Source organism: Pipistrellus kuhlii, unplaced genomic scaffold, assembly GCF_014108245.1.
Source record: "Pipistrellus kuhlii isolate mPipKuh1 unplaced genomic scaffold, mPipKuh1.p scaffold_m20_p_2, whole genome shotgun sequence".
In the NCBI taxonomy this organism is placed as follows: Eukaryota; Metazoa; Chordata; class Mammalia; order Chiroptera; family Vespertilionidae; genus Pipistrellus; species Pipistrellus kuhlii.
Window position 1 is genome coordinate 210,555 of NW_023425515.1, and position 16,284 is coordinate 226,838.

At 51.9% G+C, this 16,284-nt stretch overlaps 2 protein-coding genes and 1 long non-coding RNA gene across 3 annotated transcripts; 2 read left to right on the plus strand and 1 right to left on the minus strand.

Annotated features, from left to right (window-relative positions):
• The first annotated feature begins 972 nt into the window (after window positions 1-972).
• Window positions 973-4,281, plus strand: LOC118723441 (carbonyl reductase [NADPH] 1). Its single transcript, XM_036445731.2, has 3 exons — window positions 973-1,423; window positions 1,656-1,763; window positions 3,727-4,281. The coding sequence occupies exons 1-3, from the start codon at window positions 1,135-1,137 to the stop codon at window positions 4,161-4,163; spliced, it is 834 nt and encodes a 277-aa protein (XP_036301624.1). The 5' UTR covers window positions 973-1,134; the 3' UTR covers window positions 4,164-4,281.
• Window positions 4,056-12,994, minus strand: LOC123652801. Its single transcript, XR_006742293.1, has 3 exons — window positions 12,902-12,994; window positions 9,497-9,504; window positions 4,056-4,169 (listed from the first exon to the last, which is right to left on the minus strand). It is a non-coding gene; the product is annotated as an uncharacterized LOC123652801 (long non-coding RNA).
• On the plus strand, window positions 8,040-13,013 carry LOC118723440 (carbonyl reductase [NADPH] 1). Its single transcript, XM_036445730.2, has 3 exons — window positions 8,040-8,487; window positions 8,988-9,095; window positions 12,453-13,013. Exons 1-3 carry the CDS (start codon window positions 8,199-8,201, stop codon window positions 12,887-12,889), a joined length of 834 nt encoding a protein of 277 aa, XP_036301623.1. The 5' UTR covers window positions 8,040-8,198; the 3' UTR covers window positions 12,890-13,013.
• Window positions 13,014-16,284: the final 3,271 nt, after the last annotated feature.

The following is a 16,284-nucleotide window of genomic DNA, read 5'->3' on the forward strand; positions in this document are numbered from 1 at the left end:
ACAGCAGGGTTAAAATTGCAGACAGCGGTTTTTACACGAGATAGAGATGACTATGCTTCAGTAGTTCAGAGAATGCTCGTATATCCCTTATCAACTTTCCCCAACTATTAACCATCTTACAATATGGCTCACTTGTCACAAGAAACTACCACTGGAGCAGCAGTAATAACTGAACTTTAGTAAAAACTAAAATTTCACACAGCAGTTTTCATATAAGATGGATGCTTCACACACCATAAATATATGTATTTTTTGCCGATCTGACAAAAAAAATAGCATAATTTTGACTCACCAACACGGGTCAGCTCTTGTGTAGGCCAAGCATGTCAAGCTTGCGGCCCTCATAAACTTAAACCTTGTTTATTTGGCCCGTGTTAGCCCTTGAGTTTGACATGCTTGTATGTAGGCTGTTGTCTTTTTTAACTTGACAAGCTAAAGGCAAAGAGGTCAGTGCCCCTGAATAAACAGGCATTGCATGTTTTAAAACGTCTTGCACCGGGACACGCTGGCTGAAAGTCGCTGATCTAGGCGGGTGGTAACCCTGGGATGAGTCACATGACTAGTTCCCCCAGCTGTCCTGTAAGAACCAGCTGGGGGAAGCCGGGAGCTGTGCTTTCATTCACTTAGGGGACAAATAACACACACTGAGTCCTCGTCCCCTCCTCTCCGCTCCGGACACTTGCTTTGGGCTGCAGGCTGTAAAACTCCAGCGGAAAGCCCACGGAGAACCGAGGCCAAGGGTTCCGTGTAACGGTGGTCAGACGACCAATCAGAATGTCTCTCTGCTGACAGGCAGGCGTGGCCAGCAGCCACAGGCCCGCCCACCTGGAAACCTGCGAGGCGGCCCTGCTTCCCATTCTAGGCTCCTTCGGGCCGGAAGGGGCGGGGCAGGGCCTGGACCACGCCTGTAGGGCGGGGCTACACGAGCAAATGGTCTAGCCACGCCCCTGTGGACGGGGCTTGCGCCTGCGCGCTGGGCGAAGGACAGCGGTTCCAGCCGGTGCGCACCGTGCGCCCTCCAGTCGCCCTCGCGGGCGCGCCGCGCCTCGCGGGAGCCCCGCTCGCCGCGGTTGGGCATCCACAGCCCCCGCTCTGCTCTCCACGCAAGTGCTTCACGGACCCCCACGCCCGGCCATGTCCTCCTGCAGCCGCGTGGCGGTGGTGACCGGGGCCAACAAGGGCATCGGCTTCGCCATCGCGCGGGACCTGTGCCGCCGGTTCTCGGGGGACGTGGTGCTCACGGCGCGGGACGAGGCGCGGGGCCGGGCGGCCGTGCAGCAGCTGCAGGCCGAGGGGCTGAGCCCGCGCTTCCACCCGCTGGACATCGACGACCCGCAGAGCATCCGCGCCCTGCGCGACTTCCTGCGCCAGGAGTACGGGGGCCTCAACGTGCTGGTCAACAACGCGGGCATCGCCTTCAAGGGTAAAAGGCTGGGTGGTCGCCAGCAGGGTCAGAGACCCCATTGTGCACCCTGCGCCCGCCTCCGGGGATGGCCCCGACTCACACACTAGAGAGCATCAGGGAACCAGGAAATGGTCCTTGCACAGTGCAATTACTTAGGAACCAATTTACACAAAATTCACCTTTATATGCCATTCTATGGAGTGTTACCACATGGCTACTATTTATTAACTATACCCTTCTTTCCTGAAAGGGAAAGATCCCACACCATTTCATATTAAGGCAGAAGTGACGATGAAAACGAACTTTTTTGGTACCCGAGACGTCTGCACAGAGCTGCTGCCTCTCGTGAAACCCCAAGGTGAGTGTGGGAGCGCAGCATCCAGTGTGTTTGTGGCAGCATCCAGTCCTGCCCCAGGGGTCATCTCCAGGCCCTCCCGCTCCTGCTCCCGCTCCCGCTCCCGCTCCAGCTCCTGCTCCAGCTCCTGCTCCTGCTCCTGCTCCTGCTCCTGCTCCGTGCTGGGCTGCACTGCCCCTGGGGCTCAACAGGCCCAGGACTGGGTATCTGTGCTGTGTCCCCGGGTCTCTGCACAACCAGCTCTTGTTTATCCTTCAGCTCTTTGTTCAGAAGTCTCCTCAGAGAGGCCAGTCATTGCTCCTGCCTCTCACAACCAATGGAGTCCCCTGAGGATCCCAGGCCAGATCCTCCCTCCTCCCTCTCCCTCCTCGCTCTGCCTTCCTGAGTGACCTTTCCTGCCCCCACTTCATTAGGCCCCTGAACTCTTCTGCATCTGACCTCACGGCCTTTCCTGTACTCCACCGATACAGTGAGGTGCACTCACTGGTTCCGAGATGCTACACCACCAGCACACATCTGAGGGAACATCGCTTGGCTTTAACAAGCTCAGATTCCCCAAGACCACCCTCAGGTTCACCAATCCCTGCAAGGACTCAGAGCTCAGGGGAGCCACTGCCCTCAGAGCTCAGTGCGCAGTCTGAGAGGAGAGGGAGCGGGATGCCAGTCCCCGTGGGGAGCCCTCGGGCCAGGGAAGCCGGGGCAGGGAGCTCCCTGTTGTCGCCTGGAGCCCTGCAGACAGCAGCCGTGTGTGACAGGAACACGGGCACTGCCGTCCAGGGACGCTCCCCGCCTGGTTCAGGTGTGTCTGCTGAGGGCTGGCCTCGCAGACATGGCCCCTGCTCTCTCCGCTGACCTTCCTGTCCAGCGCCCTCCCCAGAGGTTGTAGCCTAATACCAGGCAGCTCACCACAGCCACATTGCAAACATCCACTGTGGAGCCGAACCTAAACCCCCAAGTAAACAAGGACAGTCTTATCAGGATGAACAGTCCAACAGTTTCAAGATTACCCCAGCAGTCCTGAGCAAAAGCCAAACCAGGCTCTGGCCAAGCAGAACCCTTATTTTCACTGCCTCGCCCCCGCCTCCCGGCTCCGTTCCAGCCAAAGGACCCCTGAGCATATACACTATGTATGGAATGTATGTGACAGGTGCAGGCACAGTACCGGGAGGAAGCCTGCCATTGGGAGGAGCTGGTGCGAGCTAAGGAGAGGTGGGAAGGAACACATAGTACATCCTGTAAAGCCAGGACACACCGAGATTTTGTCCTTTGAACAACTGCTTTACTTTAGCTAGCATTCAACTGTTCTTGCAGAACTACTTGGTATTAAGAGATAAATTGAGCCCAGCCAGCTTGGCTCAGGGGTTGAGTGTTGACCTATGAACCAGAAAGTCACGATTTGATTCCCAGTCAGGGCCAATGCCCAAGTTGTGGGCTCCATCCCCAGTGTGGGGCATGCAGGAGGCAGCCAGTCAATGATCCTCCTCATCATTGATGTTTCTATCTCTCCCTCTCCTTTCCTCTATGAAATTAATAAGAATATAATTTTAAAAATAAAAAAACATTTCTCTCTCTGACACCATCTGAGATACACTGGGTATGACTGGTTTCTAGACCATCTCTGGCCTTCCTCAGAGAGGCAGTCTTCACTAATGCTCATGAAAACTCCCTGGTCTAGAATCCCAGCATTTTTTCTTTAATGTAATTTATTGATTTTTTACAGAGAGGAAGGGGGAAGGATAGAGAGCTAGAAACATCAATGAGAGAGAAGCATCAATTCAGTTGCCTCCTACACTCCCCACTGAGGATGTGCCTGCAGCTAACGTATATGCCCTTGATCAGAATCGAACCTGGGACCCTTCAGTCCGCAGGCTGACGCTCTATCCACTGAGCCAAACCGGTCAGGGCAGATCCCAACAATTCTCGGGCTTGCCTTTCTCCATAACGTCTTCCTTCCGTCGCATTGCAGGCAGAGTGGTGAACGTGTCAAGCATGGAGGGTCTCCGAGCTCTGAAGAACTGCAGCCCTGAGCTGCAGCAGAAGTTCAGAAGCGACACCATCAGTGAGAAGGAGCTGGTGGGGCTCATGAACAAGTTCGTGGAAGACACTCGGAACGGGGTGCACCAGAAGGAGGGCTGGCCCAGCAGCACCTACGGCGTCACCAAAATCGGCGTCACGGTCCTGTCCCGGGTCCAGGCCAGGAACCTGAGTGCACACAGGGGAGGGGACAGGATCCTCCTGAACGCCTGCTGCCCGGGGTGGGTGAGAACCGACATGACTGGACTGGAAGCCCCAAAAAGCCCGGAGGAGGGCGCGGAGACCCCCGTGTTCCTGGCCCTTTTGCCCTCAGATGCTGAGGGGCCTCACGGACAGTTTGTTTTGGAGAAAAAGGTTGTAAAATGGTGAGCTCCCCTCTGTGAGCCCCATTGTGTTATCTGTTCTGGATAGACCAAAAGGACACATACGCTGTCAAATAATTTCTACACTAATATATATTGTTAATGCAAGAAACATTCAAACCTGAGCATTTTTATGCGTTTTTTTAAGCTGACATGCTCGGACCCCTACCTACACAGAATGTCCCCTGGCTTGTTTTGATGCCACTTTCCTATGGTCAGCAGAATAAGAGACCTTTCATAGCTCATCAGAAGTCTGTAAATATTCATCAATAATTAGCTTCCTACATTATTTTTCTTAGAGATTAAGAGCAACAGAGAGTAGATTCCTCTTTGTTGACCTCCCATTCAGTATTTGTGTATAAAAGGCTTTATGCAGTCAATAAAGGTGTTGCAGCTGAAACCGGTTTGGCTCGGTGGATAGAGCGTCGGCCTGCAGACTGAAAGGTCCCAGGTTCGATTCCGATCAAGGGCATATACCTTGGTTGCGGGCACATCCCCAGTAGGGGGTGTACAGGAGGCAGCTGATTGATGTTTCCATAACTTTCTATCCCTCTCCCTTCCTCTCTGTGAAAAATCAATAAAATATATTTTTTAAAATAAATAAATAAAGCTGCTACAGTCGGCCAATGGCTTGCAGACCCTCCTGATCCCGCTCTCCCGTCTTTCTTTTCTCAATTCCCACCTCCCTACCTCAGCCCCGTCCCACCGTCAGGCTGGCCCTGACACAGTATCCACACCTGCTGGGAAGCAGAATCTCCACAGATTGAGGTCACGCTCCGGAGAGCGGCGGTTCTGCGCCTCGTTTGGTACCTTACAATCCAAAGAGGAGACGAAAGTGCTGGTAGAGTTCTCGGGCCTGTGAGTAGGTGACTTGGGCTGTGAAAGAATTCTGTGAGGAGAGTGAGAGAGAGAGAGAGTTATTTCATTTCCCAGAGGGAAAGCCCCAGTTCATGGCTAACCAAGGACAAAGAACAAGACTTCTCTTCCTCTTACAGCGTGGACAGGGCAGGGAGGGGCATTGGGGGCAGCTGCTGTTGTTGGGTGCCATGGCACAGACGGCAGGGTTGTCTGTTATTTCTCCAGGAGACAGTCCGGGCAGAAGTCCTAGGGGGTGTCTCATTCTGAGTGGTAAGCCTGCAGGGAGGACATAGGCAGCCTTCAGAGTCACTGATCTTGTCTGTAAGTCTGAACAGAAGGGCTGTTTGACCAAAGGAGCTAGCAGTCTTGGGATTTGATTACCAGGTGCTTCTCATACATTCTGGAAGGCTACAGCAGAGAAAAAGCAAGGCCTTCATCCTAACGAGTGGGTCATGTGAAATCCATGGTGACAGATTGGGGAGGCAGGGGAAAGCAAAGGGAGGTGAGGGGAAGGGAGGAGTTTGGATAAAAAGTAAAATGGATAAAAGGTATCCTGCCTTTACCGAGGTGGCTACAGGATAGTGAACTGTCAATTAGGAACGCAATATAATGAGGGGATTTGTGCTCTCCACAAAGCTTGCCTGACCTATGAGCGGTCCAAAAAAAAAAAAAAATCTCACACCTGTCAGAATGGCTATCATCAACAAAGGACAAGTGCTGGCGCGGATGCGGAGAAAAAGGAACCCTCGTGCACTGCTGGTGGGAATGCAGACTGGTGCAGCCACCTTGGAGAACAGTATGGAGTTTCCTCAAAAAACTGAAAATGGAACTCGCATTTTACCAAGTAATCCCACTCCTAGGAATATATCCTAAGAAACTGGAAACACCAATCAAAAAGGATGCACGCCTATGTTCAGAGCAGCACAATTTACAATAGCTAGGATTTGGAAACAGCCTAGGTGCCCATCAGCAGATGATTGGATCCAAAAACTATGGTACATCTACACAATGGAATACTATGCTGCCATAAAAGGAAGGAATTCTTATCATTTGCAGCAACCTGGATGGAATTGGAGAACATCATGCTGAGTGAAATAAGCCATTCAATGAAAGAAAAACACCACATGATCTCACTCATTTATAGATAATAAAGAACATTATAAACTGATGAACAAAAAGATATAGAGACAGTAAAGCAATAAACAGACTGTCAAATTACAGCGGGGAGGGTAGGGAGATATGTGGGAGATAAGAGATTAAAGGACTTGTATGCATACATATAAGCATAACCAATGGATGCAAAATTCTGGGAAGGGAGGGTATGCTTGGGAGGGGGGGCAATGATAAGATATGCACACATATAAAACCTTAATTTAAAAAAATATAAAAAAATAACAAAGGAAAATGACTTTGACATTCCAATGATATGTTATTGTAGATGCAAAAAGACGACAGGCTCTGTTATGGTAAAGATCAACCTTTGTCAGGGAAGATGTCGGCCTAATGATTACCCACCATAAACTGCGTTTTAATTTAAAAAGTTTTTATTTCAGCCCAACCAGTGTGGTTCAGCGTTTCACCTCCACCTATGAACCAGAAGGTCACTGCACATCCCCAGTAGGGGGCATGCAGGAGGCAGCTGATCAATGATTCCCTCTCATCATTGATATTTCTGGCTCTCCTTCTCCCTTCCTCTCTGAAATCAATTAAAAATGTGTTAATTGCCAAAACCGGTTTGGCTCAATGGATAGAGCGTTGGCTTGGGTCCTGAAGGGTCCCGGGTTCGATTCCGGTCAAGGGCATGTACCTTGGTTGCGGGCATATCCCCAGTAGGGTGTGTGCAAGAGGCAGCTGATCGATGACTCTCTCTCATTGATCTTTCTAACTCTGTATCTCTCTCCCTTCCTCTCTGAACAAAATCAATAAAATATATATTTTTTAAAATGTGTTAATTATGCCAAAGCCAGTTTGGCTCAGTGGTAGAGCGTTGGTCTGCGGACTGAAAGGTCCTGGGTTCAATTCCGGTCAAGGGCATGTACGTTGGCTGCGGGCACATCCCCAGTGGGGGATGTGCAGGAAGCGGCTGGTCGATGTTTCTCTCTCATCGACGTTTCTGGCTCTCTATCTCTCTCCCTTCCTCTCTGTAAAAAATCAATAAAAAATATATTTAAAAAAATGTGTTAATTAAAAGTTTTAATTTCGGACCACCTTGTGGTTACTTTCGATTTCTGCGTTTGCAAGGCTGCCACAGAGGTCTCCCCTGAGCTAGTCAGGTTAGCATGTGGCCCCTTCTCATCATATATCAGCCCCTTTGTAAAGTATCGGTTTGAGTTGGCTACTATTGTAATTCTGAGTCTGTGATTTCTCCTGTGACACGGGGAGAAAAAGCGGGTGGGTAAGAGTAATGACTGAACATTTAGCAGGTGGGTCAATGGGTCTTTCCACAGATCCATCCTGCAGATGACTGGTAAGCTGCACCCTCTCAGAAGTCAGAGAGACCTAAAAGTTAGGCCCAGGAAGGGACAGTGTGACCGAGGGGCTCACACACATTCTATTTTTTTTAATATATTTTTATTGATTTTTTACAGAGAGGTAGAGAGAGGGAAGACCAGCCGGGGGAAGCCGGGAGCTGCACTTTCACTCTCTTACGGCACAAATCACATACGTACACTGAGTCCTCGTCCCCTCCTCTCCGCTCATCCCACAGGTGCCGCTCCAGGGACTTGCTTTGGGCTGCAGGCGTTAAAACACCAGCGGAAAGCCCACGGAGAACCCAGGTTCCGGGTAACGGAGGTCAGACCACCAATCAGAATGGTTCTCTGCTGACAGGCAGGCGTGGCCCGCAGCCACAGGCCCGCCCACCTGGAAACCTGCCTCGGGCAGGGAGGGGCGGGACCAGGACCTGGACCACGCCCCTGGGGCGGGGCTATTCGAGCAAAGGGGCGGGGAGGGGCTAGCCGAGCAAATCAGAGAGCCAGGGCCGGGTGGGGCCACGCCCCTGTGGGCGGGGCTTGCGCCTGCGCGCTGGGCGAAGGACAGCGGTTCCAGCCGGTGCGCACCGTGCGCCCTCCAGTCGCGCACGCAGACGCTCCGAGCCTCGCGGGAGCCCTGGTCGCCGCGGTTGGGCATCCACAGCCCCCGCTCTGCTCTCCACGCAAGTTCTTCACGAACCACCCGCCCGGCCATGTCGTCCAGCAGCCGCGTGGCGGTGGTGACCGGGGCCAACAAGGGCATCGGCTTCGCCATCGCGCGGGACCTGTGCCGCCGGTTCTCGGGGGACGTGGTGCTCACGGCGCGGGACGAGGCGCGGGGCCGGGCGGCCGTGCAGCAGCTGCAGGCCGAGGGGCTGAGCCCGCGCTTCCACCCGCTGGACATCGACGACCTGCAGAGCATCCGCGCCCTGCGCGACTTCCTGCGCCAGGAGTACGGGGGCCTCAACGTGCTGGTCAACAACGCGGGCATCGCCTTCAAGGGTAAAAGGCTGGGTGGTCGCAGGGGAGCGGGAGCGGGTGAGGGGTCGGCCCAGCACCTCCAGCCAGGGTGGCTGGTGTGTCGGGGTATATGGCTCCTCGCGTGTATGGGGTGCAGAATGGCACCCCAGGGAGCTAGGAGAGGCGGGGGGGGGGGGGGGGGGGAGCAGAGGTGCCACCAGATCAAAGTGCAAGAGAAACTGGAGCGCTTTCCGGCCCAAGGACCTTTGTGTTCTTGGCTCAGATGCCTGGGAGTCTTTTCAAGTTTTCAGTTTCTTCCGGATTAGCTTTTAGGGCAGTTGAGTGAGTTTGAATGGATTTTTAAATAAACAAGAACATTGCACAAACATGGCACCATCTCACACACTATAGAGCATCAGGGAACAAGGAAATGGTCGTTGCATGGGCGCCAATTTTACACAAAATTCACCTTTTATGTGATTCTATGTAATGTTACCACATGGCTACTATTTATTAACTATACCCTCCTTCTCTCCTGAAAGTGAATGATCCCACACCATTTCATATTCAAGCAGAAGTGACGATGAAAACGAACTTTTTTGGTACCCGAGACGTCTGCACAGAGCTGCTGCCTCTGGTGAAACCCCAAGGTGAGTGTGGGAGCGCAGCATCCAGTGTGTTTGTGGCAGCATTCAGTCCTGCCGCCAGGGGTCATCTCCAGGCCCTCCCGCTCCTGCTCCAGCTCCTGCTCCTGCTCCTGCTCCTGCTCCGTGCTGGGCTGCACTGCCCCTGGGGGCTCAACAGGCCCAGGACTGGGTATCTGTGCTGTGTCCCCAGGTCTCTGCACAACCAACTCTTGTTTATCCTTCAGCTCTTTGTTCAGAAGTCTCCTCAGAGAGGCCAGTCATTGCTCCTGCCTCTCACAACCAATGGAGTCCCCTGAGGATCCCAGGCCAGATCCTCCCTCCTCCCTCTCCCTCCTCCCTCTGCCTTCCTGAATGACCTTTCCTGCCCCCACTTCATTAGGCCCCTGAACTCTTCTGCATCTGACCTCACGGCCTTTCCTGTACTCCACCGATACAGTGAGGTGCACTCACTGGTTCCGAGATGCTACACCACCAGCACACATCTGAGGGAACATCGCTTGGCTTTAACAAGCTCAGATTCCCCAAGACCACCCTCAGGTTCACCAATCCCTGCAAGGACTCAGAGCTCAGGGGAGCCACTGCCCTCAGAGCTCAGTGCACAGTCTGAGAGGAGAGGGAGCGGGATGCCAGTCCCCGTGGGGAGCCCTCAGGGGCCAGGGAAGCCGGGGCAGGGAGCTCCCTGTTGTCGCCTGGAGCCCTGCAGACAGCAACCGTGTGTGACAGGAACACGGGCACCGCCGTCCAGGGACGCTCCCCGCCTGGTTCAGGTGTGTCTGCTGAGGGCTGGCCTCGCAGACATGGCCCCTGCTCTCTCCGCTGACCTTCCTCTCCAGCGCCCTCCCCAGAGGTCGTAGCCTAATACCAGGCAGCTCACCACAGCCACATTGCAAACATCCACTGTGGAGCCGAACCTAAACCCCCAAGTAAACAAGGACAGTCTTATCAGGCAGGACAGTCCGGTTTAAAGATTACCCTGCAGCTCTGGGCAAAGGGCCAAGCCTTGGCCAGTTACACTTACCCAGCATACAACTACGTTTGCAGAACTATTTCGTTTCCTTAAGCGATAAACCGAAGCATATCAAGAAATTAAGAGTTTCTTTGAGAAAAAAATCTATTTGAATTGGGAAACAGCAAACCGGAAGTGCTTAGGAATGCTCTGTCCACAGGTGTTGGGGAGAGATTATTACAGAGAAAAGGCAGAAACATAATAAGGGAATTAGCGGTAGGCTATAGCTTTAAGCCTAGGTGTCTGTTTCTGATTGGTGGTTCTTCGGTCCCGGTTTTGTAACTGGGAGGCATTTACAGGCTTAGGTTTTGGGTTGCCTGCGTTGGCCTCCGTGGTATGAGAGCCGCCAGTACCATGGCTTCCTTGTTTCCTTAGTTTCTCGGCACAGACATTCGCTGGAGGCTCCTCATCAGACTAGTCCCTTTCCATCCATCTGCCATCCCGAGGAGACTAACTCAGACTCCCACCACCTGTGGTCACTGATCGCAGTGTCAAGTAGCTCGTTTACACATGGCCACTGCAGATGCCCGCAGGCCAGTGTCACTCCGTGTCACAGCGCAGCTGTACATGGAACCTGACGAGTAAGAACCAAGGGGGCGGGCACATTCCCAGGGTCCCACTCAGCTCACCACCGCGTCATAGGAACCTGCCTCCGGAGCCAGGCCGCTCAGCTGAGCCAGCGCCCCTTCCACCAGAGCAGGGTGGTCATGGCAACGCCTGGCTCCGCCCCTCCGAGCGCCATTGAGCAGAGACAGACCGTGTGTGGAGGCACTGGTGTCATCTTGGCCTTCTCTTTGTCGGGCCCCTTTTATTCGTTCCTTCGCCCTCTGCCACCATTCCTTCTTCTCCCCAGTTACCTGAGTTTTACCCAACGTTTTCACTTTCCAGAGGGACGTGAAGTTCGGCACAGGCTGCTCATGACAGCCTGTGGCCGCTAGCCTGACACATGCCTCCTGCAGCCCCTGCCGTTCATGGCGGGCAGGGCCCCAGTCCCAGGCCAGCGGCTGCTCCGCCTGTGCTGCTTGTCCGTCCAAATCGGTGCTGTGTCTTCTGGTGCAGGAGGGACCGCTCGTGTCCTCCGGCCACTCCTTCAGCCCGACTTGCCAGCTTCGTGCAGGCCTTCCCCTCGCGCAGCCTCTCCCATGAGCACCGCAGGCTCTGGCTCCCCCGCTGCCAGGTAGAACGGCCCTCGGCATGTTATGGCTCAGAGGGTGCAGGAGTCACATGTCCGCAATGATCCCGCCTCCGCTCCATCCACTGCTCCTCCGCAGCCCAGACCCACAGGCTGGTCTCCCATCGGGGTTTTGGTCAGCTTGTAACACTGGCTGGTAAATAGCCCGCTGACTAATGTGTGAGGGGGGGTTTGTTGTTTGTTTGTTTTTCTATCCTCACCGAAGATTATTTTTCCATTGGTTTTTAGAGAGATTGGAGGAGAGAGGGAAAGAGAGAGGAATGTCAATGTGAGAGAGACACATCGATTGGTTGCCTCCTGCACACACCCTGACGGGGCCTTGGCCGGGTAGGAGCCAACAACCGAGGTACATACCCTTGACCATGCCCTTGACTGGAATCAAACCTGGGACCCTTCAGTCTGCAAGCTGATGCTCTATCCAGGAAGCCAAATCAAATCGGCTAGGCCTAGGGCAGTGGTCGGCAAACCAAGAGCCACATGCGACCAACACCCCCACTTCTTCTAACACCAATTCTTCAAAATAGACTTGCCTAGGCCGAAAACCAACTTCTGCGCATGGGCCACAAAGTTTCAATCGCACTGTATATGCGCGCCCACACGTGAAGTTTTGTGGAAGAGCCACACTCAAGGGACCAAAGAGCTGCATGTAGCTCATGAGCCATGGTTTGCTGACCATTGGGTAGGGCAAACTAATTTGTTCTTATCTGCCGTGATCAGAGCAGCAGCCTTCCAAAAGGGTGCTGTCCGTTCACTCAGAACTGCCTTGTGTCGGTCAGTAGACACTGTGCATGGAGCCCTGCACAGTGACGGTAAGATCCACGCATTCCCGGAGACAGCCTTGGGGAAAAGAGGCTGCCTACTGAATGCAGTGAGCACCCCCTGTATCCCCTTAGCATGTTCCTGCAGAACCCTCCTCATGTTCTCATGGGACTTCTGGGCACCGCCCTCGCCATTGAAACATTTATCTGATGTCATCTGAGACATACTGGGTATGACAGGCTTCTCCTGTCTCCGTCCTCCATGAGGGGGCAGTCTTCCTCAGTGCTCTTGGCACTCTGAATTTCTCAGATGGGAACTTCCTGGTCCTGAATCCTGGCAGGTCTGGCACCCGTATTCTCCTGCCTGCCTTTCTCCATAACGTCTTCCTTCCGTTGCATTGCAGGCAGAGTGGTGAACGTGTCGAGCATGGTGAGTCTCCGAGCTCTGAAGAACTGCAGCCCTGAGCTGCAGCAGAAGTTCAGAAGCGACACCATCAGCGAGGAGGAGCTGGTGGGGCTCATGAACAAGTTCGTGGAAGACACTCGGAACGGGGTGCACCAGAAGGAGGGCTGGCCCAACACTGCGTATGGCGTCACCAAAATCGGCGTCACGGTCCTGTCCCGGATCCACGCCAGGAACCTGAGTGCGCACAGGGGAGGGGACAGGATCCTCCTGAACGCCTGCTGCCCGGGGTGGGTGAGAACCGACATGGCCGGGCCTAAAGCCACCAAAAGCCCGGAGGAGGGCGCGGAGACCCCCGTGTTCCTGGCCCTCTTGCCCCCCGATGCTGAGGGCCCTCACGGACAGTTCGTTATGGAGAAAAAGGTTGAACAGTGGTGAGCTCCGCCCAACCCCCTCTGAGGGCCGAATTGTGCTATCTGTCCTGCATTGACCAAAGGACGTGCACACTGTCACATCATTTTTATCCGAATAAGATAGATTGTTCATGTGAGTAGCAATCAAACCTGGGAAGAATTTTTGTGAGTTTATTTGAGCCAAATTGTCGACAAATGCCAGGAGGCAGAATCTCAAGGGATTGGGATAATGCTCCAGAGAATGGCAGTTTTTGACACATTATATTCAAAAGAGGAGACATGAGTGGGTTACACTAAATCCGCTAGCAATAGGTTAGGGAGGTGGGGAAAGCAACGCGGGGAAACCTCTGGGACTGGATAAAAAGTAAAATGATAGACGCGTACTTCTTTAATATATAGAATTATTATATATTAATAACATATAATATTAGGTGGGTGCAGGGTAGCTCAGTCGGCAGTTAACGCCCTAACATGAGGGAACCGTGGTCTCGGCAGAGCGGTGCCTATCCAGAAAAAAGGACATTACTTTCACATTCCAACGATACGGTGTTGTCGATGCAGAAAGGCAATAGCCATGCTGGGCTCTGGTTTCCTTCAGAACACACTTCCCTCAAAACCTCAGTGGTTCCAGAATACAGGCGTCCCCTCCCCACCTGCAACCTACACCAGTTCCTGAAACCACACAGGCAGTGCCAAAACACCCACCAGGGGCCTGCCGTTCACATCCCAGGTGGGTAAGTAGTTAATCCCACTTTGTCCATCTGACTGGAAGCCTGCCACTCCCAAAATACCACCTGCACTCAACCAGAGGTCTGCCTTCAGGTGACAGCCCTTCGTTAGGCGATCAGATGTTTAACAGCCCTTCCTAACTATGGCTCCTAACTACATTCTTTTTCTTTGGACTGGCACTCTCACCTGCTGTGCCTCCGTATCCTGGATTCTGGCCTGTTCTTAGCTTTTTGGAGACTTTCTTGTAAAACGGCAAAAACATGGGCTCAACGTTTTGATGGTTGCCTGATGAGAGGGAGGTTGGGATGGGTGAAAAAAGTGAAGGGATTTTGAAGGATTTGGTGACCTTTCAGTGCATAGGTGACCTGTAATGCATTGACTATGTTTCCTAAGCTGGACTTATACCCAGAAGAGAGCCAATAATTCTATATAATAAAAGGCCAATATGAAAATTGACCAAGCAGTGGAATGACCAGTTGCTATGACACACACTCACCACCAAGAGGAAGATGCTCAATGCAGAAGCTGCCCCCTGGTGGTCAGTGTGCTCCCACAGGGGGAGCACCACTCAGCCAGAAGCCGGGCAGCAGCAGTGGCAGGAAGTGGGCCTAAGCCAGCCGTCGGACATCCCCTGAGGGGTCATGGACTACAAGATGGTGCAGGTGGGGTTGAGGGACCCCCTCCCCCCAAGTGCACTAATTTTATACCCTGGGCCTCTAGTATTGTAATAACTAAGTGTGGTGTCCGATGGGTCTGAGATTACTTGGGATGATCAGTTGGTAAGTTGTATAATGCCTAATCACTAGGACATATACACCTGAAAGTAATATAATTTGTCCTGTCAACCATCATTGAAAAATTAAAAATGACTTAAAAAAGAAAAAAAATGGGCTAATTGTGGGGATTCTCTGAGGACGAGCACTGGGCGCACAAGTGGCTCACACCAGGGAAGACAAGCGGTGCTCCCCTGGGCGCCAGCCACGGTGAAATATCCATACACATGAGTAACCAAGCCTATGGGTGTAGAACTGCTCATTTACAGAAAAAGAAAGGAAGCCAACAGATACCAAGGGCAGCAATCAACTAACCTTCAATTGTGGGACATCCCATAGGACAAATTATGTTTCCTTTTTTTAAGGGGGGGATGGGGTGGGGGTTGGGGGGAGACTGTGTAACAGGACAGCCATAGGTTCAAGAGACTTCAGAGACATGTCAAGGGCAATGTGATCATAGGAACTTGGATTAAGTCCTGGTTTGAGCAAAACAACCCGGAAATTGTTAAGACAATCAAGGAAATTGAAGCACTGACCAAATAATCAATACAGAGAAGTAGTTAATTTTGGGTGTGATCACAGTGTTTATAAGAATAGTCCTTCTCGTACTTGTATACATGCATATAAGTACAATCAATGGACATAAAACTCTTGGGAGGGAGGGTCTGTATGGGAAGGGAAGAGGGAGGCAAAAAAAATCAATAAAATATATATTAAAAAAAAAAGAATAGTCCTCTTTTAGAGGCATATATTGGATATCTGTGGAGAAAGTAAGGTGTGTTCAATTATAAAACTTACCTGTGGGATGAAGGGAGAAGAGGGTGGAGAGAGGTATTTATGAAACGAGGTTGTCAGTGTGTTAATAATTACTGAATCTAGGATGGTGCGGGTGGGGCTCTGTACATAACAGTATGGGAATAGTCTTGGTTTTTAAATGTTCATAATAACATTGCTAAAAATGAATCATTAACTGGAGAACTTTGCACTGATTAGCCAATTTGGCTACAAGAATGGTTTTAATTAAACTCATCTAAATAAGATAACACAGCTGTCAATAGTAAGTCGACTAGTGCTTGAGTGGATCTTAAGAGGGTTAAAGTTTTAAAATAAGACCTTGCTCGCCCTGGGTGGTGTGCCTCAGTTGGTTGATCATTAACCCATACACCAAGAAGTCACCAATTCAATTCTGAGTCAGAGCACATGCCTGGGTTGCAGGCTCCATCCCCTGTGAGGGGTATGTAGGAGGCAGCTGAAGATTGTTTCTCCCTCTCCCTTCCTCTCTCTCAAAAAATTTCAATAAAAGCATTTTAAATAAAATAAAACACAGCCTTTCCTCTCCTACAAATATGAGAGGGAGGATGGGAGGGTTCAACTGTCCCTGCTGGTGGCCTTGATTCAGCATCTAGAAGGGTTCAGGGATTTGGAGAAGTGCTGTGCGTAAATAAATCAAGAGTCCAGAGATGAAACATAATTTTGGAAGGCATTTGGGGGGACCAGAGGAGCTTGGCTGAAGAAACCAAGTTCTCTTTCTCTCAGGACCCCTTGCTTTTTATTAACACAAACTGTCCTAAGGCAAGGTAGATATACACATCAAAGGCCAAGGTTTAGTACACAAATCCATTCTCAGATTGGAAGAATGACTGACCTCCAGCTGTTCAGGTGTTTGGCCAGCAGAGGCAATAACATGAGGTTAAGATGCCCTCAGCTGTCTGGCAGCGAGCAATCATTTAATGCATCCCTTTCAGGTTTGGGGAAAGGCCCTCAGCCATCTTCAGATGATTCAGCCCTGCTGACATGCTGGAACTGGCTCCCGGCATGTCCCCTTTGCCCACTGACTAGAAACTGCCTGGAGCCCGGATTCAAGACAGTTGCTGTCAAGCCTGTCTGTCGTAGAGTTACCTCACTTGGAAGAATTTAA

Excerpts from the sequence above, each read along its gene's own strand:
- LOC118723441 (XM_036445731.2), top strand. The coding sequence starts at position 1,135 with ATGTCCTCCTGCAGCCGCGTGGCGGTGGTGACCGGGGCCAACAAGGGC. Across the intron at positions 1,424-1,655 it reads CGCGGGCATCGCCTTCAAGG|GGAAAGATCCCACACCATTT; the intron begins GTAAAAGGCTGG and ends CTTTCCTGAAAG. Across the intron at positions 1,764-3,726 it reads GCCTCTCGTGAAACCCCAAG|GCAGAGTGGTGAACGTGTCA; the intron begins GTGAGTGTGGGA and ends GTCGCATTGCAG.
- LOC118723440 (XM_036445730.2), top strand. The coding sequence starts at position 8,199 with ATGTCGTCCAGCAGCCGCGTGGCGGTGGTGACCGGGGCCAACAAGGGC. Across the intron at positions 8,488-8,987 it reads CGCGGGCATCGCCTTCAAGG|TGAATGATCCCACACCATTT; the intron begins GTAAAAGGCTGG and ends CTCTCCTGAAAG. Across the intron at positions 9,096-12,452 it reads GCCTCTGGTGAAACCCCAAG|GCAGAGTGGTGAACGTGTCG; the intron begins GTGAGTGTGGGA and ends GTTGCATTGCAG.